General features: G+C 49.7%; 1 protein-coding gene across 1 annotated transcript; it reads left to right on the top strand.

The window, feature by feature from the left end:
• Tkt (transketolase) lies at positions 1-24385 on the top strand. The gene is given in 15 exon segments (XM_034498905.2): positions 1-215; positions 9892-10009; positions 10811-10924; positions 11610-11707; positions 16098-16289; positions 17706-17824; positions 18792-18985; positions 19626-19790; positions 20429-20585; positions 20680-20810; positions 21453-21536; positions 21644-21737; positions 22640-22762; positions 24099-24112; positions 24114-24385. Coding segments are annotated over 15 exon segments (1935 nt in total). The 5' UTR covers positions 1-108; the 3' UTR covers positions 24339-24385.
• Positions 24386-24610: the final 225 nt, after the last annotated feature.

The raw sequence follows: 24610 nt of genomic DNA on the forward strand, positions 1-24610 counted from the left end.
AACGCGCCCGCCCGCAGCACCCGGCCTCGGTTACTGCGGGTCGCTTCCTGATCCGCCGCTGGCTCTGAGTCTCTGTCCTCAACGTCCTAGCCCTCGCCCGACCGCGCCATGGAAGGTTACCACAAGCCAGATCAGCAGAAGCTCCAGGCCCTGAAGGACACAGCCAATCGCCTGCGCATCAGCTCCATCCAGGCCACCACCGCAGCAGGCTCCGGGTGAGCGCGCGCTTCTGACAGGGCGGGGAGCCGGGTCCCGCGGCCTTGCTGGCTCTGTGTCGCACAGCACGATGTCGCCACGAGGGCGCGGTCAGATGGCGGAGCCTTCCGCTGCTCCGGAGCGGCCGGATTCGGCCGCGTGGGCCTCGGGTCTCGCGAGCGCCTCCAGCCGGCCCCGGCTTTCCAGTTCCCGCTACACCCGGGGCGCGCCTCTTCGATCTGCGGCTGCACCGGGGAGGCCACCATGACTGCTGGCCGGAGAACCCTGCGCACGTGTGGGCTCCAGCCCCCTCCACCAGCCTGTTGGTTCTACTGGTTTGCAGATGGGGAAACTGAGGTTCCGGGTTAATATCAGTTGCTCAAAGTCACAGCCAGAGCTGGAATTTCAGCCCTTGCAGTGTAGGCAGAGAATGTGTGTAGAGCCCACCATTTTGCAAGAGACTGGGGCCCCACCTTTCTCTGCATCTCTAACCACGCTCCCCTCCTCGACACTTACTGTCTCTTCTGCTATCTGTGGGCTAGGGACCTGCTTTGGATCCCGGCGCTGCTGAAGACTCCAGGGTGGGGGTAGGGAGGTGACTTGAGGATGCAACACCACGAGAGGCAAAGATCAGACCCGATTAGACCCGAGGCAGGAGGTTGGAGAGCCAGTCTGGGGACAAGCGGGGTTGCAAAGCTTGTAGAAAGAAGGGGAGAGGCCCACGCGAAATGGGAAGTTCTGGGGTAACGGTGTTTGCACATTGAGTGGTTTCAAGAAATTCTGAGGTCTCCATTGGGCCTGGTATGAGACCTGAGACAGGGAGGTGTGAGCTTCTTTGGGATGGTTTCTGGGACTGGAGAGGGATTTTTCAGGAACCCAGCCAAGCTGTGAGCTTAGAACAAAGACCAGGATTCTGGGTTCTGGATTCTGGCCAGTTCCATACAGAACATATTATTAAAGGGGTGCATCTCTCCGGCCTTTTACCATGGGTTTCTACTTACTTAGCCCTTGTGCTTTTAAGGCGGGATGTCCTCAGAAGGTTTGAACTGGGAGCTGTTGGCCACCCAACTTCCCAGGCATACTTTGGACCTGTTATCTGTCTTGGTTTTAGATCGCTGCCTATGATATAGGGTGTTCCCTGCCCAAGTAGAGATCTGACTTCCTTTCAACCGTGTCCTCTCCCTAGCTTAGCGCAGAGAAGGTCTTCATATCCATATCCTTTATTGCTTGTTCATTACTGACCCCTACATCTCCCTCCAGGTCTGAAGTCTAGTGAGAGAGGCAGAGCAGTCGACTAACTGGTATCTATGCAGCTGAGCAGTCTACAAAGCTGGAGAAGCGTGTAGACCTTTCTAGGATCAGGGAGAAACTAAGTGGGTATTCCTGGGTGACACAGTGCCCTTGATTTGCATTCTGATAGTCAGTTTACACATGAAGACACTGAAGTGTAGTATGTTGATTTCCCCAGACTGGTAATCAGTGGCTATTTAGTACTGTCTGCTGTGGGGCAGGCCTATAAGGAAGTCCTCTTGGGCACATGGGCGGCATTAGGCTGGAGGGGCAGAGAAAGTTCAAGTTCAGTTGGAGAGAAACTAAGTAACATTTACAGCGCTAAGGGGCTTACTTCCAAAGCAGCTGTGGTCTCTAGGGGAAAAGGTTGAAGGTGGCTACAGAGTTACACTCCTGTTTACCTTGTAGCCTTAGGCACTCACTGAACTCTGAAAGTATCCATGCGCAAATGGAAGAGGTGTGTATGCAAAATACGAGCGAGTTGGTTGCCTGTTCTGGTATATATTTTCCTTGCAGAAAGATACTACTTGGAGACATCTTGTTTTTCAGAAGGAAGTAACATTGCTTCTCAACCCCTGTCACAAGAATGATTTTGAAACGTGTGTGCAAAGAGGGTGTGCATGTGAGAAAGTATTTGGGGAAGACTTGGGACGTGAGTGTATCTGGCTCCTGAATTTTTATTTGGAGTTTCACTACAGTGAGAGAATTCCTCAAGGGAAGGCAGGCTCGGTACTGAAGTTCTGACCCAGTCAGTTGCAGACACTGAACTGGCCACCCAATCAGTAGGTCCCATCCTTTGGGACAAATTTGGGTGATGGCTTCAGGATGGCAAGAAGTCCTGGATGGACAGCCTTCCCATGTTGCATCATCAGCGCTGTAGACAATAGACTCCACCAGGCCACAGAAAGTAAGTACACCGGCATCTGTAAGGGGAGCTGGGTGGACAGTACGTCCACGGGCCGGACTCTCTGGGGTCATCTTTTTCTGCATGCAGAGGCAGCCCTGGCAAGGGTCCAACTCATCCAAGCTTCATCAAAGAAACCTCAGTGGCCTTGTCAGAAGTGGCCAGGTTGCTGTTGCTGGTGAGAGTTCTCAGCCCTTACCTTGCAGGGCTAGGTTGTCTTAGCCAGATGGAGGCAAGTGTTATCTGAGGATGCACCAGAATCAGGTCCGACTTAAAGGAGAAGTAGTCTGTGCTTTTAGCTAGTCCCTTAGGCTTTGGGGAGAGTACCTGGGAGGACAGGCTAGACCCAGATCTGGCTTGTGAGCACAGGAGTTAGGTCTAAAAGTCTCTGTTCTGAACAGCAGATGTATTTGTCAGAAAGATCCTAACTTTCTCAGAGCTCCTACTTCTCCATCTTTAAGTGATGGGATCTTACAAAACTGGTTAGTCTCCCCCCCCCCCCGCCCCCAATTCCTTTATAACAAGATACATGAAGCTAACTTTACAGAAAAAAAGTTTTTTGTTGTTATTGTTTGTGGGGGGGTTGAGTTTTCATTTCTGAAAACAAGGTTTCTGTATGTAACAGTCCTGGCTATCCCCAAACTCACTCTGTAGACCAGGATGATCTAGAGCTCACAGAGATCCACCTGCCTTTGCCTCCCAAGTGCTGGGATTAAAGGTGTGTCACACACACACCCAAAGAAAGGTTTTTTTGTTTTGTTTTGTTTTGTTTTGTTTTGTTTTTCGAGACAGGGTTTCTCTGTGTAGCCCTGGCTGTCCTGGAACTCACTCTGTAGACCAGGCTGGCCTCGAACTCAGAAATCCGCCTGCCTCTGCCTCCCAAGTGCTGGGATTAAAGGCGTGCGCCACCACCGCCCGGCAAGAAAGGGGTTTTTTTAATTTGTTTAATTTGGTTGGATTTTTTTTTAAATATGTCTTTATGTGTATGAGTCTTTTGCCTGCATGTATGTATGTGTACATGTACATGCCTGGTACCTATGAAGGTCAGAAGAGGACATTGGATCCCCTGGAACTGGAATTATGGATGGTTGTGAGCCATCATGTAGGTGCTAGGCATGGGACCTAGGTCCCAGACAAGAGCAAAGAGTAATTTTAATCCCCCAAGTTTACTCTCCAGCCCAAAGACAAGGTTGTTAAGTAGGATTTTGTTGTTGTTTTTGGTTTGTTATTGTTATTTAAATTTAGAGTTTTAGATGGAGAAAGTCCACACAGCACATTCGGGTGAGGCTTATGGTGGGAATATGTGTGAGATGAAGAAACACAGCCGAAGAGGAAGATGGAGACCAAGGAAGGGTCTCTCAAACCTTCTAGAAAGGTTTTCCTCTAGAAAACATAGCCCAAGTTCACCTAAGGACCTTCCAGGGTTCCACACCACCTCTACACTCAGGACCAAACTTCCAATGGGAAACACACAAAATAGCTTCCAAACCACAACTTTCAAATCAGGTCTCCTAGGAGTGCAGCTGAGGGTTTAGAGTGAGTGGGCCCTGAGTCCCAAGCACTGCTGTGGAAGTGTTTATTTTTCTGTTCCCAGCTCTAGAATTCAGGAACATTCTGACCAGCTGTGCAGAGGGCCCTCTCAGGACTCAAATCTCTGTGTAGAATCAGCCCTTTGAGCAGAAAAGGGCCTCCACCAGCCAGCTCCTTTCAGGCTGCCTCCGCCTTCTGACTGAGGCAAGAGCAAAGCCTTGCAGTTAAGATTGCTCCAGCAGCAGCAACAATGTTTCTCAATTCAGGGTGAAGACACCTGGCAGCTCTTGGCCTACTGGGCGCTTTGCCTGGGTAACCTCTGTGTCAGCAGAGCTAACGGCCAGTACTCCTTAAAGCTAGGAACAAGGGGTGGGCACTACATCAGGATCTGCTGGAGATAACTTCATGGCTTCCTGTGAACTCAAACTGGTTCCTAGACTTGGCCCAGTGTCTCCAGAGCCTAGTCCTGCAGAAGCAAGAGCAGTTCTCTTCCCTCAGTATCCAGGACATTCCTAAGGCCAGGGACCTGAACAGAGCTGGGATTTTAGGTAGGGTGCCCTTGTACCTAGAGGCGAGGTAGAGTAGAGCTCACACTGGGCTTGATATCCATGGATGGTGAAGAGTGTGACAGCTAATGGCAGTACAACTTGTCTAGGAAGTACAGACTCCTGAGAACTTCCTCCACGGGCTTTCTGAGCACTGCTCTCCTTCCACAAACAGATCTGTAACAGCTCTGTGGAGGGGCGCTTTGCAGAATGAAAGGGTTTAAATGCACACGTCTGGCTCATAATGTTTCTGTAGTACTAGAGACTAGACCCGGAGCCAGGCAAGTACCTACCACTGAATTGTATTCTCAGCTAATTTTGAGATTTTTTTTTTTTTTTAAATAATCTAGATAGTTATCAAAATTAGTGACTTTATCACTTCTAACTTTAGGACATTTCCCAGCCTCTGAAAGGTCTCTCTTGCCCAACTGGGTTTGATTTCTGTCTCTGTAAATTTAATTATTCTGAATATTTTATCATAATGTAATTGGACAGAATGAGGTTTTTTTGGGTCTGGCTCCTTGCACATAGTATAATATGTCAATGTGTCCATGTGCTGGCATGATTTTTTTTTTTTTTTCATTTCTTTCAATAGCTCACCATTCCCTTGTATGTCACCTATTCATCCACCAGTCTCTCTTACCATCCTGCTTTGTCTTAGCTCTGCTGATGGCAGGCACAGGTCACCTGGCTTTTGAGGACCCTGACAGTCCCAGCCTCAAAATGTCTCCATCATCCGTTAGACTTGATCTGTGATAACATCCGTACAACCATTAACTTAATCTGGTTCAGAAGAGGGAAAGCAGGACGAAGATCCAAAGAAATTGTCTGAGGTCCAGGGTCGTGTTCTTTCTGGGTGGGAATCAGCTCACTGTCTGAGTGACTTCCATCTGACACCTGAATTTATTTAGAAACAAGGTCTTACTCTATAACCCAGGCTGGCCTGGAACTCACTATATAGAGCAAGCTGTCCTTAGATTCATGGGAAACCCTCTTGCCTCTGCTTCAGAAGTGCTGAGATTACAGGTGTGCACTACCATGTCCAACTTACCAAATATAAAGAGGGGAAGAAGCTAGGTGCATTTAAAAAAAAAAAAAAAAAAAAAAAAGTGCCGGGCAGTGGTGGCAGGTGCCTTTAATCCCAGCACTTGCAAGGCATAGGCAGGCAGATTTCTGAGTTCCAGGACAGCCTGGTCTACAGAGTGAGTTCCAGGACAGCCAGGGCTACACAGAAAAAACCTTGTCTCAAAAACAAAGCAACAAAGAAACAAGCAAAAAAAAAAAAAAAAAAAAAAAAAAAGAGTTTTATGAAGCATGGGGACCTGAGGTCAGATCTCCAGCACCCATGTAAGCTCACTGTGGCTATGCACACCTGTAATCCCATCGCTGTTAGGACAACCCTGGGAGTTCACTGGCCACCCGGTCTAGCCAGTTAGTGGGCTGCAGGTTCATTGAGAGGCTGTCTCAAAAAAGTAAGATAGGGAGATGATAGAGAGGGAGGCAACTTCTTTGTCACCTTATCTTTCTTTATCTTCTGCTATCCCACAAAACACCCTGGTTGCGCCTTTATTCTGTCTTCTTTATATAATGTGTATAAATTACATGTGTATATATTCACAGATAATGTGGTCTTCTCTGTTATGTCTCTGGTGTACATTTTCATGCTGTGTTAGTGAGGTGATGCTGATGTTGGGTCCATAAAGGGTAGGGCACTCGTTGCTACTGCTGTATGGTACTTCAATATATTTCATTTATCTATTCTGTTGATGCATGCAAGGGTTGGTTCCAGATTATTCCTTGTTTAATGTGGGGAAATCCCTGTTTGTTCTTCAGAGTACATTTGGAACATGATTGCATTCCTGTGTATATTCTTATACATTGGCTTTGCTGGGGCTTGGGGACTATACCTCTCCATCATGTTCATTCTATGTGGCTAAGTGGCTCAGGCTTCCTCCTTCTTGAACAAATTTGGGTAAATTATATTTCCCCAGAACATTGTCTGTTTTCAAATCTATTTTTTACATCAGGTAGATCAGAATATTTACCATATACTGGTACCTTAAGTTCTACTTAAAACAACAACAATGCTTTGTGGTGGTGGCACACACCTCTAATCCCAGCACTCAGGCGGCAGAGACAGGTAGATCTCTGAGTTCGAGGCCAGCCTGGTCTACAGAACTAGTTTCACAGCCACTGTTATACAGAGAAACCCTCTCTTAAAATCTAAAAGATAGACAAAGGTTGGCTAGATTTTCAGTCTCCCAACTGTTTCACCACCCCTGTTACTAGCTTTTGGTCTAGAAGTGTAGCGTGCCATTAGAGCACTTGCCTTGCTCGGCAACCCTGGGTTCAATCCCCAGCACTGCCCTGCAAATAATAATAACTTAGAACAAGCTTGGCTCTCATTCTTTATATTAAAATTTTGCTTGCTGTTTTATGAATTTCTGGGGGTTTTATTTTTTATTTCATGTGTATGGATGTTTTGCATGCAATGATGTCAGGCCAGAAGAATATGTTGGAGCCCCTGGTGCTGGAGTTGCAGATGATTGTCAGCTTCCATTATGGGTGCTGGGAATTGAACCTGGATCCTTTGGAAGAGTCATTAGTGCTCTTAACCTCTGAGCCATCTCTAGCTCTTGTTTTATTTTTCATCGTTTTTCTGGGCTCAAGTGTTAGCTCATACCTTATAAGCATTAGGACCTGAGAACCCTTGGAACCCATGTAAAGAAGCTGGCCATGGTATATGCTCATAATTCTGTACAGAGGAGGCAGAGATGGGCCTGGTAAGTCCCAGGTCAATGCGATTGTTTCACAAATCAACTAAGATGCATAGTGCCTTTTTTTTCTGCTTTCTCTGAGCTCAGTCCCCTTGTACTTCAGCAGTGTGATTGAGAAGATTGAGAAAGTGAATGGCCCCTTGGGCCAAGGCAGCACTTTTTTTGTTTTGTTTTGTTTTGTTTTGTTTTTTGTTTTTTGTTTTTTGAGACAGGGTTTCTCTGTATAGCCTTGACTGTCCTGGAACTCACTCTGTAGACCAGGCTAGCCTCGAACTCAGAAATCTGCCTGCCTTTGCCTCCCAAGTGCTGGGATTAAAGGCGTGCGCCACCACTGCCCGGCAAGGCAGCACTTTTTAACAAGCAGCCAAGCCTATGTGTAACGTCTGTGCAGCACAAAGAACAGGTGGTAGGGTAAATACCTCCACCTCTGCTCAGCCTGTATCTCTAGGTGAACTACATATAACACCTGCAGACACCTGGCTCAGGCAGCCTGGATTGCAAGGAGACTTCAGTCCTTGAGGCCACAGGTCCCTATGCTTCTGGCCCCAGAGATGGTCTAAAAATTTGGGCTTAAGAGTGGCGTTTCCTTGGTGCTCAGTCAGCACTTTATAGTTTACAGCATCTTCTCTCAGTCTCTGGCTCATTCTTTTCTCTTGCATGGAGTGACTCAGGTGAACCAGGGCCCTGGCCTACAGATGAGTAGTTGAAGGCCCTGAGAAGTTTGGCAGTGGCCAATCAGCTTTTGCATTATCTTTCACTGGGTTACCTAAGCACCTCTTCACAGCATCCCCATTCAAAAACAAAGATGCTGAGCCCCGGAGATGAGTAAGTCATACTCATACGCCCCATGTGGCAGCCCGAATCCCCCACTCAGAAGGCACATAGTCGGTATGAAGACCACATCAGCAGCTGGCCAGCGGTGTTACAGGCGTTACAGGGGCCTAGTAAGGAGAGCTTAAATCAATGGTTTGTTCTACTTATCAACAAGATCTCGCCTTCCATGTGTCCTCTGTGTGAGCCTGGGCATTCCTCTGCCACAGACATCACTGTGCCATAGTTTCTCTGAGTCCTTAGTTATGCTCATGCAAGAGTGTCGCCCTGCGGTCAGTAGGTGGAGTCCCACTATCTTGCTGGGCACTTCCTTCCCTACTGGAGCTTCCTCATGACAGCTGTGACATTTTGCACCCCCCTCCCAATTTTTATTGCGTTTTTTTAAAGATTTATTTTCAGTTGTGTGTCTGTGTATGGGTATGTGTATAGGTGTGTAGGTACCCATGGGGGTCAGAAGGTGTCAGAACCCCTGGAACTGAGGTTCCAAGCAGCTCCTGATGTGCTGGGGTCAGACCTTGGAACTTGTGGAAGAGCAGCAGTATGTGCCCTTACCCACTGAGTCATCTTAGGAATGAGGCAGCACTCAGGTGGGCAGGGCAGTTGGTCTGGGGTGTTCTGCAACTGAGGTTGGTACTGGGAGCCAGGGACTAGGGTCCCTGTGAGACAGGCAAGACTCTCATTCACATGTCCTCACCTCCCTCTTTTCAGGTGTAGTGTCTTTCCCCCATGACCAGGAGTTCATAGAGATGGTTAAGTATGAGGCTTCTGTGTGTTGAGAACTAAACCAGCATGGACCGTCCTGGACTCTTTACTAACTCGTCTATGCTGCGAGCGATTTACCCCTAACCTGATGGGGAGCCCCAGAGGGGAGGAGGCCGCTGCTGTGACTCCCACCCAAGGCTGCATGTGCCCTCGGGCTTGGTGTTGGCATGTTTTAGTGTGAACGTCTGGAACAACAACATCAGGGCCGAGCTGAGCTGCATGTGGGGGAGGCTGACCTTAATAGGGTATGGCTAGGCAGACTCTGGAGCAAGCTGGGTGCTGCAGCCTCTGGCTCCATTCCCAGGGTAGAGACCAGGTTAATCAACTGATCCTGGGAGACCTGAACTAATCTGGTCTCTAGGATATAATCCTTGCACTTTCCAAAACCATTCAGCTATCAGAACGAGATTCTAAAATAGAGACCCTACCACTCCAGAACTGGAAGGGCAGGTTCTTGCCTTCGCCAGCCCCACCTCGGCTCTTTCTTGTCCACCAGGCAGAAGAGTTTTTACCTTTATGACATGAGCTTGTGTGTTGCATGGTTCTGAGTGCTAGCTTTCAGAGTGTCCATTCAAAACACAACCAGAAAACTAATATCCGATGTTTCAGGTTCACAAACCTCTTATCCCTCTGCCCATGACCCCAGGGGATGCTGGTGTGGGCAGAGTGCTCCTCATAAGCAGGTGAACTCTGGGCAGTCTCCTTGGGGTGGGGCTCCTTGGTCAGTTGTATCATGCCTCCACAGCTGAGTCCTTAGATTCCCTGTAGGAACTCCTAGGTAGGGACTAAGCTCTACCCTCACACTGGGTACTCTCTAGATGGTATGGCAGTCCCTGGGACTCATTAGCCACTCCAGATCCTAAGCCATCAACAGTGGCCTCCTTTAAATCCATACCATGTTTCTGAGGAGTGGGAGCACCTAGCTCTGAAGAACAGGGCCTGTGTGAGTCTCCTCAGAACAGGCATTCCCCAGGCCTGTGACACATGCCAGAGTGGATGTTGTAGATCAGGGTCTAGGGCCACGGTGCTCACATCTGTCTTCCCTCCTTGGCCATAGCCACCCCACATCATGCTGCAGCGCTGCCGAGATCATGGCTGTCCTGTTTTTCCACACCATGCGCTACAAGGCCCTGGATCCCCGAAACCCTCACAACGATCGCTTTGTGCTCTCCAAGGTAAGAGCCCTGCTGCCTGCACAAGCCCTAGCCCACCCTCCCCGACCTGCTGGTCCTACTCATCCTTCATGTCTTGTGCTGATCTGGTAAATTGAACCAGAGCTAAGGAACCAATTCCCAGAATGGATTACTCTTCAGGTAACCTGAAAGACTTCAGTGTGAGGTATGAGGCAGCAGCAGAACCTGTGCTTCTGCTGGGTGTGTGCTCAGTTTTGATACTGACAGGCAGTACTCAAATCCGGGTCAGAAGGTCTGGGTTCATTATCTTCTGCCTGAGTCCCTCTGTTGTCTAACGTCCTGGGGACCAAAGCTTGCTCTCCTTATGAGTGACACACCACTGCAGTTTGGGAGTGCAGACACCCTGCTTTTCCTCTTCTGGTAAAATTCACAGCCACAAACCATACCACAATTGCCCCCAAATCCACCTGTCCTCTGGCTTGGCTCAACAGCCTCTGGCTTCCCAAGGCAGGCTGTGGGGCTTAGAAGTCTGTCCAAGTATGGCCCATGCCAGAAACAAGGATTAGGGTGTCGGCTGCCTGCTGGAGTTTTGGACTCATGCAGCTGCACAGCTGTGCCCCCTGCACCTGTCATGGTGCCTACCCACTTTTGGCTGTGGGAACTTTGGGCTGAAGACCAAGAGTCTGGAGAGGGATGAAAGGGGAGAAGCCTTCTCTGGCTTCCTCATCTGAAATGGATATCCTGGTTGGCCTGTTCGGCCAGGCCTCAAGCTCCATGCGCAGTGGGAATGATCCCAGCAGCTCTGCCTGTGACCTCTTTCTTGTGCACCCCATCCCCCCACAGGGCCATGCAGCTCCCATCTTATATGCAGTCTGGGCTGAAGCTGGCTTCCTGCCCGAGGCGGAACTGCTGAATCTGAGGAAGATCAGCTCTGACTTGGATGGGCATCCTGTCCCAGTAAGTCCCCCGTGGGCAGCCTCCTGGGCTTCCCGAACTTCCCTTCCATACACGAGCCCCTGAGCCATGAGTGGGTACTACCACTCAAGAAGAGAGGTCCCTAGAGAGACAGTAAAGAGGTGGTACCATGGTACAAAAGGAATGAAGCAGTTTGCACGTCAGTGCCAAGTTGATCCCAGCACGTGCTGGCATATTGCGGGCACGCTGTGAGCACGCTGTGAGCGAGCACGCTGTGAGCGAGCACGCTGTGAGCGAGCACGCTGTGAGCGAGCACGCTGTGAGCGAGCACGCTGTGAGCGAGCACGCTGTGAGCGAGCACGCTGTGATGTAGGTATTCTCTGGGGCCGGATGCTCTCTAGTATGTATTATTCTATTTTCTCTATTACTGACCTCCAGCTTCTTTATGTGGTAAGCTGTGCTTATAAGTGAGGCCATTAAAGCTCAGAGAGGTTTAGTTCCCAGCCTGAGGTCACATAGTTCACTAGAGGACAGGGCTCAGAACTGAACCCACTCCCATAATGACTTCGCTGTCTGAATAAGAAGGGCCTTCTGCAGGGGAGGGGTCACTCACTGGCTCTGGGTGCAGATGCCGCCCTGACTGCCATGTGGGGGAGGGGTGTAAGTTGGAAACAAACAGTTATTCTTTACTGGACCCTTGAATAACTATGGATCTCTCTTATGACAGAAACAAGCCTTCACCGATGTGGCCACTGGCTCCCTGGGCCAGGGCCTGGGAGCTGCTTGTGGGATGGCATACACAGGCAAATACTTCGACAAAGCCAGGTAACACCCCCCCTCCCTACTTGGTAACTTTGAGAAGGGGTCCTCAATGGCTCAGGTTAAGCCCCGCCCACATTGCCCCTGGCTGCTCTTCTTGCCTGACTGGGGCTAAGATAAACATGAACCATCTTCTGTTCTCAAAGCCCTGAAGATGATGACACAGGCAGCACCTTTTCAGATGAGACAGACTCAGAGGACAGAAGGGACCCGCCCCAGAGTCTGGCTGCCAGGCCACGTTTGCCCCTTGAGTACATGAGTATATGATACTACCACACACACTCAGTCTATGCCTGGACCCTGGAAGTGTCAGAGGAGCCCCTCTCCCCACCCTGATGTTTGACTGGGCACCAGGAAGCTTGGCCTGAGCTACTTGCTTTTGCATTTGATTGAAGAGGATTAAATTGTGTTCCAGAGGGCTCCAGGGTCCTTGGGTCACCTCCCGTTGCCTAGTAAAGAGACTGCAGTATGTGGATACAGCCTGGTAGGTAGGTTTAGCCATTCTGGCATCAGGTGGTTTGTAGAACTCCCAGTGCCCTCGGGATGGATTTCAGCCACATGATCTGCTGTGGACAGGTCGTGTCTAGGAAGCAGAGTGTTCAGGCTGCTAGTAGTAACCACTGGTCAGAACAGTTCCTCCAGACCACCATGTGGGAGCAAGGCTGGGTGTTAATTTTCAGCTAGATAAGCCCCTGTGAGATGAGAGAGTCTCAAGGATGAAGAGACTAGCGACAATACTCACCTAGAGTGTTCAGAAGGCACACCCATAGTCCCCAGGTGCCCTGTGGGCAAAGAGCTTCCTAGGAAGTCTGGAGGGGACTGGCCTATAGCCAGGGACATCCCACTTCCCTGAAGGCCAACCCTACAGAAGAGTGGCCACAGCCAGGTCCCTCTGAGGACATGTGGCAGGAAGCTTCCTTGATCTCACCACACACTGGGAAGCACCTACTGTTCAAAAGAAGTTCCTTGGGGGTGGGGGACTTCTGAGTCAGTCTCTAAGAGAGCCCCAGTCCTTCCAGGACCCAACCTCTCAGTCCAGGGTCACTCGGACAACAGCCATTGCTGCAGTTCCCTGCTGCTGAGCTTTAGAGGTGGCGTAGCCACACCCAGAAGTGATTCACTCTGAGGTGAGGTGTCTCAGAGAATGAGGTGTATTCCTAAGAACATTTTATCTGGCCTCGAACCATAGATGTGAGTTAATTATTCTCTACAGTTGCTTGAAATAATTCCCTGTGAAGGATCCCTTCCTGACTTCAACATAATAGAACAAGCCGGTGTAGAGAGAAGGGCTTTAGTAGGTTCCCAGAGGCTGTGTTGGCTTAGAGCCAGGGTTGGCTGAGACCTGGGCCCTCAGACAGTACCCAGAGGGTGGGGGGACTCAGATTGCTTAGGGCACCAAGAGATTATCAGGCCTAGCCAGGCACGGAGCTGATAGAGCTGGGTAGGTATGTACTGGCATGGTCTCCTTGTAAGCTCTTTTAAAAGTCTTGTTTTATTTTGTTTTTAAGATCATTTATTCATCAATAATAACAAAAAAAAAAGTTTCTCAGTGTTTTCAAATTCCTGGTATGTTACTCTTTGAGATTCAAGGACATTATATCATTGTCCCAGAGTTTTTGAAATTATGATACTTTAAACATCTGTCTACCAGTCTTCACAATCTATAATTTGCATAGCTAAAATTCTTATTTACAAGAATAAAATACACTAAGTATAGTAGCACTTCTAAAAAAACTACATGAGAGATATTCACTGAAAAACATAATTTAAAGTTCAAGATCTCACAGAAGTCAACATTCCCTTGTGATATTATATGTAGATACTGCCAGTTCAGCTCTGAGAGCAGGATTTTTAAAAAAAGAAAGAAGTGTAGCATATGACCTTAACTCTGCATTTTATTATTTATCTATATATTGCTAAGTTGCTGTGGCTAACCTTGAATTTCTTATATCCTGCCTCAGTTTTTTTTTTTTTTTGCTTAATCCCTTTCCCTAATTTAAATCTAATAATACGTTTCTCACCCACTAAGTCTTTCATAAGAAGGTTTACAGATTTGTAATCCTAATATAAGTTCACATTCTGCTTTTAACACACTGCCCCCTCCTCTCCCCTCTCCCTTCCCCTTCCCTCTCTGCCCCCCTTTTGTTGGTAAGGCAGATGTGCATGGCACCCATGGCAAGGTGTGGAGGTCAGAGGATAGCTGGGGATAATAAGGCATCGGGTACCATTACCTGCTGAGTAACACCTTCACAGTCTACCTTGGGCATTTTCTCCCTGTCATGCGAGCAGGAGCGGTATAACACATGTAATGTCCTGCAGACACACTGTGCATCATTTAGCCTGTCTTCTGTTGGACGCGCAGGATGGCTTCCAGGGAGCTCTGCCGTGAGCACTGGCTTTATCTTTGTCCGAGCTCACGGATTCAGCTTTGCAGCCCCTGACCCTTATTTGTTGTTTAGTTTCTCCTCTATCTAGCAGGGCTTTTATTTCTGCTATCCAAGGAGTAGAGTAGATGGAGTTCATCACAATTAACATCAAGCCTGAGTGCTGGACAGTGTGTGCCTTTAACCCCTCCATTCAGGCTGCAAGGCGGGTGAGTCAAGGCTACGTAGTGAAGCCCTGCCTTCACAATGAAAACGAATCACACTCCAGGTGGAGGCAGGCACCTCCACCTGGAACTGTGGCTGGTTTTGGCCTGGCCTAAGTCTATAGTTTTTAAGCACATCTCATATCTTTGATGTTTTTTTGCAGGAGAGCTAAGTTAGCAACTCCTCCACTGAGTTGCTCCCCCTAGCCCCAACATCTTTGAATTTTTTGAACCCTGAGTAAGTCTAGTATTAGGAATTCAGTCATTGACTGGGTGCCTTTTTAATTAACAGTCTCTGGACAGTGATAGTAATACCTGTATTCAAATGGATCGCTGTATAGTGCCAATCCCCAACTCTTGACAGGTCAGGCTTCTCTAGACCCCCATATCTATTCAGACTAGCATCTCAGGACCTTAGGGTATCCTCCTCACCTTAGTCTTTTCCCCTGTGGGGCCAGCCTTGTCTCTGATCTTGACATACAGGACTGTGCTGTAACTCTGCATGGCTCCTGTCTGACTTTCCGGAAGTGTGTTGAGGATGTGACACAGCCATTTAACGCCCCTAGAAGCTCTTTCGGGAGGTCAGGATCCCTACAAGCCTGCCTCTCTGGCTTTTATCATAGAGATCCTTTTGGGGAGCTGCTGTATCAGGCCAGCACTCCTTGGGGTGTTGAGGCCCCTGGTAACCTGCAGGGAGAGAAAAGGCAACTTGGGAAACCAAGTTCCAGAAAAGCATGTGTCTGACATATGGGCCCTCCTGGCCAGGGTAACCAGTGGTCCCATCTAATAAACACCTTAAAAGAGAAGCTCCAGGCAGGAAACAAGAAGGGAGCTCTGGCCCGTGCCTGCTTAAGTGCTGAGTCATGCTGACAGCTCTGGCTGCCTGGCACTGGGCCTGCAGTCAGTTTGAGAGCCTTTCGCAGGAGCAGCTAGAGGGTATCTATGTCCTCTGTGAGCCTGGCCAGGCAGAGACACACAGCTGGACTCTAGGCAAAGTTAGGGGTACCCCACCCCCACCCTATCACCCCTCCTGTGTGCATTTATAGCAAGGAGCTGCCAGTCCAGGAAGCAATCAGACATGTAACCTTCAGACAGGTCCTTTGTCTGTGGAGTGTTTTCTTGGTCTCTGTGGATTTGAGGAATTCATCTAAAGAAGGTCATTCAGTTCAGAGCCCAGCACCAACCATGGTGCTGCTACCTCACCCCAGACCCTCACCTCTTCAGGGGCTCTTGAGTCTCAGAACCTGCCTCTAGCCCCAACCCTCTTCACCCCTCCCTCCCATGGGGGCCAACAAAACTACTGTTCTCTGAGTGCTGTGTCCTGGGTTCATGCTCTTACTCTGCTACTCTGCTTTGAGAAGTCCACACTTCTCAAAGTGTTGAGTGGAAGACCCACAGGAGAAAGGCTGAGGACAAAGTCCTGGGCTTCAAAGGAGCCTACCTCTGAGGCACCTAGTCCCTAAACTACGCCTGTTCTTCCTCTAGGTGGAGTGAGCCTGGCTCCCAAGGTCCCATCCTGCTAGAGGGCTTCCCTCTCAAGCCCATTCAACCATTCCTCCTTGGTTTCCTCTTGTGCCCATCATCTCAGCAGCCAGTCCCGTGGCTACTGGCAGCATCCTTGTCGGGTGTGGGCTGGCCATTAGCATCCTAGTGATGCTGTTGACCCTCCCATATCCCTGTTGCCCACTCTCCACACTCACAGGTGGCAGTCTGCACCTCTGCCCACTAGGTTTTCTTGGAAGGGTGGTGTTGAGGGCTTCACACTCCAGGGGAGAGGGACCAGCCCTACAACCTGCCTTTTGTCCACAGCTATCGAGTCTATTGCATGCTGGGAGACGGGGAGGTGTCCGAGGGCTCTGTCTGGGAGGCCATGGCCTTTGCTGGAATTTACAAGCTGGACAACCTCGTTGCCATTTTTGATGTCAACCGTCTGGGCCAGAGCGACCCAGCCCCGCTGCAGCACCAGGTGGACATCTACCAGAAACGCTGTGAGGCCTTTGGGTAAGTGTGGACAGCTGTGGCCTGAGAGGGCGTCTTTCAAACCAAGGGCTCTTTGACATGATTGCATGGCCTACCATCTAGACACGGTTGTAGTAGACTCAGTGAGGCTTAAGGACACGAGGCAAAGTTGAGGATGGGCCCAGGACCTCGTGTTTGGGAACCCCAGCCAGCCTGTAGAGTAGGGACAGGCTTCCTCTCCTAGAGACATGGTGCAGGCTTTCTGAGCTTCCCACCTGAGCTTTCATTGACAGTGAATTCAGAATCAAGTGTTGCAAAGCAGGAAAGCACACGCCAGCCTGAAGGCTGAAGGCCCCTCACCTCAGCATTTCTCCTCAGCCCAAAAGACAACGTACTCTGGAGCTGGTGGCTCTGAGGTGCCACACTGCCTGAAGGGGATTTAGAAGGCAGGGCTTGAGGGCCTGGGTGAGCATCACAGCTGCCCTTAGTAATGAATCTAGGCCTGTGATTCTTGGTGGGAACACCCATCAAGGTTGTCTTGACCTTACAAAGGGAGGAGATGGGGGTTAAAAATATTCTTTCTATTGGGTGGATAAGGAAGTAGCCATCACAAGCCTGCAGGGTCTTTTCAAGATCATACTTGTCTGGAAACTTGAGTAGAATACCCTGGAGTCTATGTAATTTGTGCCTGTGGCCAGATTTCTTGAGTGCTCACACAACTTGCCCTGTGACCTTGGACAAGTACTGTGTGTGTGTGTGTGTGTGTGTGTGTGTATTGTGTGTGTATTTTGTGTCTGTCTGGGTGTGTATGTTGCTAAGGATGGGACTGGGACCTCATGTGTCTGGCAAGCAAGCGCTACTACCACTGAGCTACACGCATACAATCTTTTTAATATGCCCAAAAAGGTGATGGCGAGGGCCTAGCTCAAGGCTAAAGTTCATTCTGAGCATGTACAAGTCCTTGGCTTCAATCCCCAACTGGGAGTGGGATGTTCATGTCCGCAGAGCTGTCCCAGTTCCTTGACACGTGGTAGATAACGTGATTGAGTGTATAAAAGTTTGCAGCATCTGTGGAGGTCAGGTGTGTCCTCCAAATGAACACTGAGCCAAACATTTTATGAATCTAATAACAAGTGGGTTCCAAATCCAGTGCATTCATTGCCTGCAAAATGGCTTAGGAGGAAATGAGAGGATCAGGACAAGAAAGGCAGTGCATGAGCTAGGCTTTGGATAGTTTGGAAGGAGGGAAATTAAAACTAACCACAGGAAGCAGAATAATGTAGGGAGAGGAAGTCAAGCTAGATTGGAAACAGTAATGTCTTAGGCTTTCCAGCTGGAGTTTGGCCATGGGATGGCATACAAATAAGCTCCAGCTGCTGGGCCACATCTTTCCCTGGGGGCTTCTCCGGGTACTCTGGCACCTGGCTGCCCCTTACCCTGTGCTACTTCTGTCCCCAGTTGGCACACCATCATCGTGGATGGGCACAGCGTGGAGGAGCTGTGCAAGGCCTTTGGTCAGGCCAAGCACCAACCAACAGCCATCATCGCCAAGACCTTCAAGGGCCGAGGGATCACAGGTCTGTGTGTGAGCCTCCCCAACCCCACAGCCACCCTTGAGCCTGGAAAAATGCCTGCCCTTGGCTGTTCCCTAAAGTGACTGGTCTCAGCTGAGCCAAATGGACAAAGAGAAGTTTCCTGAATGAAGCAGCCACTGTACCCTACCTTAGTGTAGGGAGTCACTTAATGGAGTGTCCCTGCCTGCTCTGGCCATCTGGCCTGGGTTACAGTGTGGCATGGCACTGTACAGCCCAGGAGCTCCTGGGAAGACCCAAACTCTCCCCAAGGAAGCAGTGCAATAGAGTAGTACATGACAGAGGCCTTCACCAGTCCCAAGACGAAGGTTCCCTGCTTACGAGTGAAGCAAGCATAGTCCCTCTGCAACACCAGGGGTGAACTCCAGATCCCAAGGCCTCATTTAACCCTTGCCCACTTTAAAGATGGGGAAAGAGAGAGAGAGAGAGAGAGAGAGAGAGAGAGAGAGAATAAGTAATCAGAGACGAGAACTCTCACCCTAGTTCAAATGATTGTGTGTGTGTGTGTGTGTGTGTGTGTGTATACACACATACACATACATACACAGAAGATAGGACCGGGAATATGAGCCTCACTGGTCGCCACATGGTGAGGCTCTAAGAGGACAGAAGGGCCCTACTCTGCTCACAAATGTGTCAGATAAACTGGGAAGTACTCTCTCTCCCTTGTGGTCTTCAGCTTTGTCTTCTGACAGGGATTCCTCCCAGCTCCCCCCAGAACTGATTGTGAGTTCTCCAGCAGACTTCTGCATGGACTGTGGAGACTGGGGCCAGGGCCTGTAGGGACAGTGGCAAAGGGGACACACATCTGCCCACGCATGGTTCCTCCTCTTCCTATTCATCTGAGCCATTTCCCTGAGTGGTGGCCAGAAGTCCTTTTCTATGACACCACCATTGCCCTGATTTTCCTCTGTGGACGTTCTTACCTGACCTGTCTTCTCCTGTCCTACAGGGATTGAAGACAAGGAGGCATGGCACGGGAAGCCCCTCCCCAAAAACATGGCTGAGCAGATTATCCAGGAGATTTACAGCCAGGTTCAGAGCAAAAAGAAGATTCTGGCCACTCCCCCTCAGGAGGATGCCCCTTCAGTGGACATTGCCAACATCCGAATGCCTACCCCACCCAGCTACAAAGTGGGGGACAAGGTACCTAGATGGCTTTTTTGTAGACTGGCTGGAACTGGGGTGGACCTGGTTCTTTGGCTTCCCACAGTCTAGGCCGAGACGTGTCTTCTGGGGGACTATGAAAATGAGTATGGCCAAAGGGGGGGCTCGGGCTCCTTGTCTGCTCCCTGACCGGGGACTTATGAGCCTGTAAAGGCTCAGAGAGCCCAGGGAACTTACCTAAGGTTGCACAGTAAGCTTCTAGTTGAAATGATTGCAGAGTTCAGGACTGCTTCATAGTCTGGCAAAAGCTAGACAGAGCTGTCTTGAACTGAGGCTTTTCCGTGAGTAAACCCATCGGTGCAGCCTGCATCTGAGCCTTCTGACTCTCCGGCCCTTGTCTTCCTGTGTGTAGGCAATTCAAGTGTTACTGGTCTCATTTCTGTTTCTCTTTTTGTGTTGTTTTCCGTTTCTTGATACCAAGTTTCACCGTACAGTCCAAGCCTGCCTTAAGTTTAATGTGCTCTCGCCTTCACCTCCCTGGTGCTGGAGGTACACGCACATGCTACTCACATTGTCCCCATTTTTATCATCCCTCAAAATCCTTAAGAGCCAGACAAGACTCTAGACCTCAGCCCTGTACCTGCCTTGTGGTACTCAGAGCCTTTGCTCCTCCCCACAGATAGCCACCCGGAAGGCCTATGGACTGGCCCTTGCCAAGCTGGGCCACGCCAGTGACCGCATCATCGCCCTGGATGGAGACACCAAAAATTCCACCTTCTCGGAGCTCTTCAAAAAGGAGCACCCAGACCGTTTCATTGAGTGCTACATTGCTGAGCAAAACATGGTGGGTGCTTGGGTAGGCTGAGGGACACAGCCAGCGCAGCTGCAGGTCCACCATGACCGGCAGCAGCAGGCTGAAGCCCTCTTTCTCCCTTGGGCAGCCATATTGGCAGTGCCGAGTGACAGCCATGGGTCAGCTGAAGGAAAACCACAAGAGTAACTAGAACCCACATTGACCTTTGACCTTGGGTAGCCAATCTTGAGGATGATTATTCCTAAGGGACAGTTGCACATGGGAGGAGGTCATATGTAGGACAGAGAATGGTGGTAAAGGGGGGCTGCTGGTCTACAGCATTTTTTTTTTAAGATGGACTCCTATGTAGCCCAGGCTCCCCTAGATTTCAATATGTAGCTAAGGCTAGTTGGAATTACTGACCCTCCTGTGCCCCATGTTGCTGAGATTATAAGACTTCAATCATACCTGGTGTCAAAGGAAACTGATTCTAAGAGTTTTGAAATGATTATTTCAAGTCAAAGGAGTTTGGGGTTGGGAAACAGATGGCAGAGACACGGGTACACAGGCATCTCTCTCTCGAGGGTCAGCATGCCAGGATGACGGTCTTTTCTGCTTCCCACATGTGGTCTTGGGAGGGCTCTGGGCTCCCTGCTTCTTCAGGGCTGATCTGGTCCTCCTGCCCTCAGGTGAGCATTGCTGTGGGCTGTGCCACACGTGACAGGACAGTGCCCTTCTGCAGCACTTTCGCGGCCTTCTTCACCCGGGCCTTCGACCAGATTCGCATGGCCGCCATCTCCGAGAGCAACATCAACCTCTGTGGCTCCCACTGTGGCGTGTCCATTGGTGAGTTCAGACCCGTTGCTAGCACCAGTACCCTTCTTGCCTTAAGCACACTGGAACCAGTGAGCCGATCATCAGCTTCTTTTCAATACTCCAGGGGAAGACGGGCCATCCCAGATGGCCCTGGAAGACCTGGCCATGTTTCGGTCAGTCCCTATGTCTACCGTCTTTTACCCAAGTGATGGCGTCGCAACAGAGAAGGCAGTGGAATTAGCAGCCAATACAAAGGTTAGTCATGTGACTGTTCTTTTGGAAGCTAGCTCTTCCACAGAGGTAGAAGAGGCGGCCAGAGCAAGGTAGAGCTGATCACTTGCTGCCAGGGGTGGGGGTGGGGGCATCGCCAGGCCATGTCCCTGGTGTTTGTATACCTTAAAGAAATAAGACTGACAAGAACAAGCATACCATTCTTAATGCATCATGGCGGACGCGGCCAGTCGAGCCGCACTCCGCCAGTTTGACCACTAATGATGTTTGCCCTCCTTGAGTTGAAGAACAGTAAATGGAGTCTCACGGTCCAGGACAATAACTGCCCTGCCTCAGACTGGCATATAGTTTCCTGTGTCTCACCTGAGAGCCAGGGCCAGCCTGACTGAGGCATTCTGGGAAGTAGCCCCACTGAGAAGCCAGGCCAGTTCACCTTTTAGAAGTTGCTTCCGGTCTGAGATTAGCCAAGCTATAGGTGCTTCTCATGTGCTCAGAGGTACCAGCTACAGAGAACAAGCCCCATCTCTCTGCTCTAGTGCCTGGGACACAATGATCTACCCAGTGTATAACTGACGGATGGCTAGAAGAATGAGTGACCCTCTAGAAAACTCCACCCGTGCAGGTCTAAGAGCGAAACTGTTCTCAGTTTATCTGTTCCAATTTCAGGGCATCTGCTTCATTCGGACCAGCCGCCCAGAAAATGCCATTATCTATAGCAACACCGAGGATTTCCAGGTTGGCCAAGCCAAGGTCAGTGCCCTTCATGTATGAGAGAACCGGAGGGAGCCATCCACCCTGCTGCTTCTCCTGCTCTCAGACCCTGCTCTGGCCTCTTACTGTCCCCATGTCATCCCCAGGTAGTCCTGAAGAGCAAGGATGACCAGGTGACAGTGATCGGGGCTGGTGTAACTCTACATGAGGCCTTGGCTGCTGCAGAGATGCTGAAGAAAGGTAAGAAGAAAGGGACCCGGAAGGTCACTGAGCACCAGTGTGTTCCAGGGTGGAGGGTCACAGAATCTCTAGTTATGAGATAATGACAATAACTGAAACCCCTGCTGACTATAGCCCTACCCTATGATTCCAATATATCAGATCAGAGCCTGCCAGGGAAACTGAAATCACAGCTCAGCTAGGCACTAGTTAAATGAATTATTCACCATCTTTGTGTCTCAGTTTACCCATGTGTAAACTGGTACTTAACCTTTATGACTACCCTGAGGCTTTAGGTGTGCCTTGGCATTTGTACTATTATTATTATTATTATAAGTTAGTATTATAGGTTGTTAGCTGGTGATATCGCAGGGACAAAGCATCAGGCTCACCCTCTCAATAAGATCATCAGACGTGCCATATCTCAAGCTTCTGAGCACCAGGAAGCAAAGGGTGGTCTCTCGGTTAGGCGACCTCAGAGTGGCCTGTGCAATGTGGGGGAGAGCAGGAGCGAGGCTGTAGCAAGACAGGCCTGAGCTGTCAGGAGAGTCCCACCTGAGCAGGGCGTCTAGACAGCTGGGTGTGGTGAGCTAGCTTTTCTTTCGAGATCACTGGCTACAGCTCTTCTCCCACTAACCCAAAAACCTTTATGTTAGATCAGACATCTGAAGTCTTCCCTTTATCTTCAAAGGCATAGGAGGATAAGAGCCCTGCTCTGTCTGTCCACAGGGAGGGCACACAGCTGACCACTGTCTTCCAAAGGGGAGATAAAGGAAAGGCTCAACAATAGAGCAAGCCCCCAAAGAGTAGTTCTTCTAGGTTCAAGACACCCCATTCAGGATAAGGGGTCATTGACGTTTTACCAAAGGGAAAAGCACAGCACCCAGCCTTTCTCTTAGCTGCACTCTGGTCTCCCCTCACAGAGAAGATCAGCATCCGTGTGCTGGACCCCTTCACCATCAAGCCCCTGGACAGAAAGCTCATTCTTGACTCTGCCCGAGCCACCAAAGGCAGGATCCTCACCGTGGAGGACCATTACTATGAAGGTAACTGGGGCTGCACCAGACTGCCTCAGGAGGGCTAGAGGGAGCAGTAGGGGCTGGGGAGCCAAGAAGTAGACAAGACTTTAAATTCCTCTGAGGACAGTCGCCTTTGCCACTCACAGCACTGGCAGGGGCTCATGGAGGAGAGCCAGCCAGCAACTGTGAGTTACCTGGGTCCCTAAGCCAAAGCCTAAAGCCTCAGAAGAGGCCAGGTCTCAGCTGTGATGATGAAGGCTCTGGATTTTCTGGCTACAGCTGAACTGGGCCTCAGATAAAGGGGGTAAGATGGCTGGACAGGAACTAACAGGAAAAACAATGCCAAGTGTCTTTTTGAGTCCTACAAGTACATGCCACTGTTTACAGAAGCTTCTGAGGAGGAGGTGAGCTTAGATTCTAAGGTCAAGTGTCCAACTTGTGGGAGTCAAGCTGACCCCCATCTGTACCACACAAGTGTGCACACACATACTAAATAAAAAAGGGTTTAGCCGGGCAGTGGTGGCGCACTCCTTTAATCCCAGCACTTGGGAGGCAGAGGCAGGCAGATTTCTGAGTTTGAGGCCAGCCGGGTCTACAGAGTGAGTTCCAGGACAGCCAAGGGCTACACAGAGAAACCCTGTCTCGAAAAACCAAAAAAAAAAAAAAAAGGGTTTAAAGTATTCACTAAAGGAGGAGGAAAGTCTCCGGAGTCTTCCAGAGACCCTCTGTTCAATTCCAGGCACCCATACAGCAGTTCACAACCATCTATAGATCCCCAGTGTCCTCTTCTGGCCTCTGAGGGCATAGAGCAAGCATGTGGTTCACAGACATGCAGTCAAAACACTTGTACACATTAAAAAAAAAATTTTTTTTAATTACATAAAACTAAACGTTGAGACAACATCCCTTTAAATCTCAGAAGGTGAAGACAGGTGCATTTCTGAATTCAAGACCACCTTGATCTACATAGGAAGTTCTAGGCCAGCCAAAGCTACATGGATACTCTACATCCTACATACTCTACAGTCCTTGCCTAGTGCGCATGAAGTCCTAGGTTCGATCCCCCAGCACTGCATAAAATCGGGCAAGTGGCTTATGCTTTTAATCCCAACACCCTGAGGATAGAATAGAATAGAAAGAATCAGAAGTTCAAGGTCATCCTAGACTATAGGGTTAGTTTGAGGCTATCCTGGGCTATTTTAAAAGAAAAAGTGATAAAAAGAGAGTACACATTGTCTTAGTAATGAGAACTCTGGCGGATTAGTGATGTCTGCTCCGACAAGGGCTGTGGTGCACCTGCAGTTGTGCCGTCTTTGCCATCTCTGGCTCAGGACTAAGATCTCTCTGACTTTCCTCTGCTCAGGTGGCATAGGTGAAAGCCGTGTCTGCTGCCGTAGTGGGCGAACCTGGAGTCACGGTCACTCGCCTTGCTGTCAGCCAAGTACCACGAAGTGGGAAGCCAGCAGAGCTGCTGAAGATGTTTGGTATTGACAAGGACGCCATTGTACAAGCTGTGAGGGCCTTGTCACCAAGGGCTAGGGAGGGCCGGGATGCCGGGTGGGTGAACTACACATTCCTGGGAGGTTCTGGCAAAGGTGCTTAAAGGTGTACTGAGTGGAGAGGTAAATATATGTTTTGAGAAAAAACTAATCCTCAGACTTTTTTTTCTTTGATATGAACATATCCAGTGCCAGGATGGGAAGGAGACTGTGAGAAGAGAGGAAGAGAGCTGGCTCTGTAGGCTTGGGGTCAAGATCTAGATGTCCCCTGGAATCCCCTTCTCCAGTTCAGCCTCTGCCAAGACAGAAACTGCCCCCATCAAGTCATAGCCAGGGGACACTCATTGCAGTCCGCCTTTTAGCCAGACTAGGATCC

Source organism: Arvicanthis niloticus, chromosome 3, assembly GCF_011762505.2.
Source record: "Arvicanthis niloticus isolate mArvNil1 chromosome 3, mArvNil1.pat.X, whole genome shotgun sequence".
Taxonomy (NCBI): domain Eukaryota; kingdom Metazoa; phylum Chordata; class Mammalia; order Rodentia; family Muridae; genus Arvicanthis; species Arvicanthis niloticus.